General features: G+C 36.1%; 1 protein-coding gene across 1 annotated transcript; it reads left to right on the forward strand.

Moving 5' to 3' along the window:
* The first annotated feature begins 727 nt into the window (after positions 1 to 727).
* Positions 728 to 3,894, forward strand: atpsckmt (fATP synthase c subunit lysine N-methyltransferase). The gene is made up of 4 exons (XM_041803760.1): positions 728 to 1,270; positions 3,062 to 3,199; positions 3,333 to 3,383; positions 3,658 to 3,894. The coding sequence occupies exons 1-4, from the start codon at positions 995 to 997 to the stop codon at positions 3,877 to 3,879; spliced, it is 687 nt and encodes a 228-aa protein (XP_041659694.1). The 5' UTR covers positions 728 to 994; the 3' UTR covers positions 3,880 to 3,894.
* Positions 3,895 to 5,176: the final 1,282 nt, after the last annotated feature.

Raw genomic sequence — 5,176 nt, forward strand, 5'->3', positions numbered from 1 at the left:
AATGCCAGTGAGACTGAAATGCCACCAGGTGGCAGTAAGGGTACAATTCTCACCATTATAGCTGCTTGTTTCATGCAGCATAGTAACTGCTTATTAGTCATTATTTAGAGATTATGAGTACTTTATACTACAAGACCATAATCTATTACTAATAGGCCATTAACTTTAATATGCTTTCCTTAGTATGACTCTTGTAGTTGAATAGTTCTTCTCCCTTATCAACTCTATAAGGGAGAAGTATACAATTATCCAAACATACACTGCAGTGTACTTAGTATATTAAGTTTCTATTGTAATATAAACATATTATCTTTTTTAAATATAGAATAAATTCAATTTATTAATATATTTTATCAGCAAGATAACAATATGTAAATATACGTAAATTAATATTACAATAATTCATCATATTGATTAAACTATTATTTAATAGAAATAATAAAGTTTATCATTAAAATATTATAAATAAATTCAACTTCATATATTTTTAACATCGATTTTTTTTTTTTTTTTACATTACTTAGTAACGTAATATATAGTGCGTACTTACACGTGTAAAAGTCATGTAATAAACACACTGTAAATGATACTGACCCCAGTTTATCCCTGGTCACCCTGGCTAAAAAGGTTTGATCCGCCCCCGCTAACTATCTGACCAATAGGGAACGAATGTGAAGCGGAACTTCTGAGAGCTTGTCTTTGTTGTCCTGACGGGCTTGAGATAGCGCCGAACAGGTCATCAGTCTGTAAAGGCATGGATGTCCAAACAGAAACAAAGAATGTGAAATAGATTATTGTTGTCTCTGAAAATGTGTCTTTCGGTTTTAACATAGCATTCTGAAATGAAGCTGTTTAAATGTGATTATTTTATTTGTAACTATACCTTGTTAGCTAGCTAGTCCAGCTAACCTTTAGTCCCAGCTGCCATTCATACCCTTCAGTTCAGCTGGCGTCACATGCTAAATAACGCTCAACATCTCTAGCTGTTAGCATCATGTCACAGGAGGGGCTCTTTCTCGACTCGGGACAGTCAAAGAACGATGTCAGGGAGGAGAAGAGCAGAAGTCGGCTTGGTCTGGTGGTCACCGGGGTTCTTGGAGGGTCTCTGGTCGCCCTGTACGCAGTGGCTGCTCCGTTTGTGACACCTGCTCTGAGGAAGATCTGCCTCCCGTTCGTACCTGCGACCTCAGTCCAGGTGGAAAATGTCCTCAGTGTACTGAGAGCCAGATCAGGGACCCTGGTGGACATTGGGAGCGGAGATGGGAGGATAGTAAGTTCTCCTGTCTTCCTTTTGGGTTTTAACAGAGGTGGGAAAGTACATAACTGTTGAAGTACAAATACTATGATTAACATTTACTAAAGTAAAAGTACTGATCCATAATATACACAAAAACAAAGGGTAGTTCATTTGAAGTGTTCTTTAAGTACTGAGTAGCTACTGAGGAGTTTACAACAAAATATGGTCTTTCCTTATTGGCCAGAACAACATGAAAGTAGATCTTCAACCATGGGCGGCCATAAGGGGGTTAAAGGGGAGAGCTTTCTGGGGGCCAGCAAAATTAGGGGCCCATGGAGTTGAGTAAAATCATGACCCACTGTAAGGTTAAACTGTGATAACCATATTGTGTTTTAAAGTAATGTCAGACTTTACAGCTAAGCCATGATGTGAACAAACACCAAGATGCCAGACAATAAAGCAGAAAAAACTGAGACAACCTTACTGGAGAATATTTACATAATTGTAGAGACAGGGAAAAAGTTGAGAAAAAAAGTGGCAAGAATGGGCCATAACTGGTGAAAAATAAAAAATAAAAAGAAGATGGCTAATATAGCCAAAAAGTTGCCAAAATGGGTTCAAACTGGCTTAACAGAGTAGCAAACATGGACAGAAAGAGGCAAAAATGGGGGGTACACAGCAGCAGAAACCTGATTGAAAAGCACAAAAATGGACAAAAAAGCATCAAAAAAGGTTTAAAGTGACAAAACTGTGTCAAAATGTGACAAAAAGTGGAATAAAAGAAGCAAAAAGAAGTGGCAAAAAAGGAGCAAGAAATGTTGAGAAGCAAAACAGCAGCAAAATGGCATAAAAGGGTTAAAAGTGCCATAAAAGGGCAGCAAACAGCAAAACGGGTAGCAGTGGTAAAAAGAAGTAAATATTGACAGAAATTGAGCTGAAAAGAAGTTGCATCAAAAAAATAATCCCAACATCACAACTCAGTAATAATTTGACACACTTTTAAGATCCAAAATGAGGAAACTGTTTGCCAGGATGCTAGCACCAATGCTACAGATCCAACACACATGCATGCATTGATGTTACCAATGAATCACAAATGGAGAGGGCCCATCCTCTGGGTTTTCAGGGGCCCAGCCAATTCTGTGGGTAGCCATGTGTTTAGGTAAAGTCACACCTCAATAATAAAATAAAATACACGGCAAAATTAACAGTGTTAATTAAGCTCATATAGAGTTAAATTTCCTTAGATATCCCATGTTTTCATACCTTTTTCCCCGTATTGCATGAAGCCTGGGACTTGCTTAAAAATGTGGAACATCCTCCTTTAGTAGTATACCTTTAATTAGGCTCACCTGGCAAACTAATGACAAAACCTGTCTGAGCTTGATGTCAGTGATGGAAACTGATAGGAGAAGCAACACAATTGAAAAACTAAAAATGAAACGTTTGTTTAATTAAAATTGTGTTTGCTTAAGAACTTGGAACACAGTGTAATTCTCCAAGTCCTGTGGGTTTACCCTGAATTGGGGAAATCTTTTACAACACAAACATACGTTTGACACTCGTTTCTTTTAGTCTGTTTGAGCCAGTTATTCAAATAATTTTACTTCGGTTTGTAATTGTTTCTCTGAGAAAATTTAAATCGTTCTTATTTTCCTCATAATTGTAATTGTACTTTGTTTTTAAATTCTGTAACTCAACATAATTTTAAATGAGGGAAACCTCAACAATCCTTGTGATTTAGATCGCTGATGATAAGATCAATGAGATGAGATAAAGTTGATGATGATGAATAAAAACACTGTTGGATGTGTCTTCTTACAGGTCATTGCAGCAGCAAAGAAGGGATTTAAGGCATCAGGCTTTGAGCTGAACCCCTGGCTGGTGTGGTTTTCTCGCTACAAGGCCTGGAGGGAGGGAGTCCACAAGTCCACCTCCTTCTACATCTCTGACTTATGGAAGGTCAGTGCTATCAAATGGGAACAGGATATATTTTGAGGGATTATTTGAACATATATTTGGTATCAAACTGTACAAAGACACATTGTGTGTCTTAAAACTATAGTACTACAGATGTTTCTGTTTCCTTTCCCAGGTCAATTTTTCTCAGTATTCAAATGTTGTCATATTTGGAGTTCCTCAGATGGTGAGTTCTTTGTTTTTCCAATCGCATTTTAATCAACATTAAATTTCTGTACTTTATTATGTGACAAGTTAAGTTTTTAAAACATTAAAGTAGTATTATTACCATTTTTGTCATTGAAGTCAGTGTTTATAAATTGTATATAATTCGTTGTTTGTTGCCTGTTTTGGGTAAAATGCTGAAGACCTTGGTTCACTCTCTCTTGTTAATCTTCTATCATGCCAATTTTTGAAAGTGTTAACCTTGATTTCATAACTGTTTCTGTTGGTGCCTGCAGATGGAGCAGCTGGAGCTGAAGTTGGCAAGCGAGTTACCGACCACAGCCAAGGTGGTGGCCTGCCGCTTTCCTTTCCCTACCTGGATCCCTGAAAATACTGCCGGGGAGGGAATTGACACTGTGTGGGTGTACGATGCAAAGACTTTTAAATCAGACTTGCAAAATGGAATGAGAAGAAAGACAACACCAGAACACAAGGACACAATGGATTCACAACAATAAATGGAAACACTTGGAGCTTTGGTGCACTATTGTCATAAGTTGTGCTCTCAAGATTGACTTTAAATTCATGCTAGTTCTACAGAGCTGAATGGGATAAATCGATATGCTTTTGAAGGTCTAAATTTAGACAAATGTTAGTTATTTATAAACAATGTCCAAGTTTGAGATTTGGCACAAAAAGATAGGAAGAAGAAACTGTGTGACACTGGAGTAGTCTTACAGATGCATCTCAATAAATTAGAATATCACAGCAAAGTTAAAGTTTTCCCCATCATTTTTGACAGGAAAGACTTTAACTTGTGTACTTACTTTACTTTTGTAATTCACTGTACAAGAAGCCAAAAAATTAAGGTTTAAAAAGGAGATGTGTTTCTATCGCTGGAGTTAAACTCAGTTTTATTTTGTAGAAAATGGTTTCTAATGCTATTTTTTAAGCTTACAAGCGTGATTGATTTGGGTTTTTTTTTTCTCATATTTCAAAAGTTGGTTGCTTTATTTGACAATAATGTATGATAGGTTTTTCAATGCAGTTTGCTTCTGCCTATGCCTTTTCAGTCACTGCTCAATAAATGACAGTTAACTTAGTTAAAAATGTATGTACTGTGTAAAATGTTTGAAATTTGTGTTATGACAGAACAAAATTAAAGAGTGAGATTGTAGCGTTTTGGAGAAAACAGCAATGAGTTTTGCTAATTATGTCTAAAAAGGAAATGTGTTCCAGGTTTTGGCAACACGAGGGTTTGGATAACTGGGGAAGGCTCTGAGCCTTTTTTGCTATGCTGCTGTCGCTCACAATTCCACATCCTTCTCAGTCGAGACCACGCACCCCACGCCAGAACAGGGCCAAAAATTTGAACCTGAAAAATTATGATCTGAAAGTGGAAAAAAATAAATAAAATCTGAACCCAAGAAAAGAAGATTTGAATGTAAAACAAAAATATTTTAATCTGAAAAAATTAAACCTGCGACTGAAAAAACACATCTCAAATGTGAAAATATATTAAAGAGTAAAAAATGAAAATAAATTATTTAATTGAAATAATCACTGAGCTAAAGAAAAATAAATTTAGATTGAAAAAAACTTCTTGTATGCATATTTGTAGTTTCCGTTTAGTGTTTTTATTTAATTCAGGATCAAACCATAAACTTCTTATTTCAATTTTCCTTTTTCAATTACATTGGTTTTTTCAAATTCACAAAATTTTGGCCGTTTAGCTCCATAAGGGTAAATGTAAACAGAAAAGGCCTGAATCTGCGGATTGTGCTTGGTTGCCATCTAGTGATGGAAACCCACACT

This window comes from Cheilinus undulatus, linkage group 13 (assembly GCF_018320785.1).
Source record: "Cheilinus undulatus linkage group 13, ASM1832078v1, whole genome shotgun sequence".
NCBI classification, from domain to species: Eukaryota; Metazoa; Chordata; class Actinopteri; order Labriformes; family Labridae; genus Cheilinus; species Cheilinus undulatus.

What these genes read in the sequence shown, in the direction of transcription:
- atpsckmt (XM_041803760.1), top strand. Translation starts at nt 995, where the DNA reads ATGTCACAGGAGGGGCTCTTTCTCGACTCGGGACAGTCAAAGAACGAT. An exon ending in GGAGCGGAGATGGGAGGATA is followed by an intron (nt 1,271 to 3,061) that starts GTAAGTTCTCCT and finishes GTCTTCTTACAG; the next exon opens with GTCATTGCAGCAGCAAAGAA. An exon ending in ACATCTCTGACTTATGGAAG is followed by an intron (nt 3,200 to 3,332) that starts GTCAGTGCTATC and finishes TTCCTTTCCCAG; the next exon opens with GTCAATTTTTCTCAGTATTC.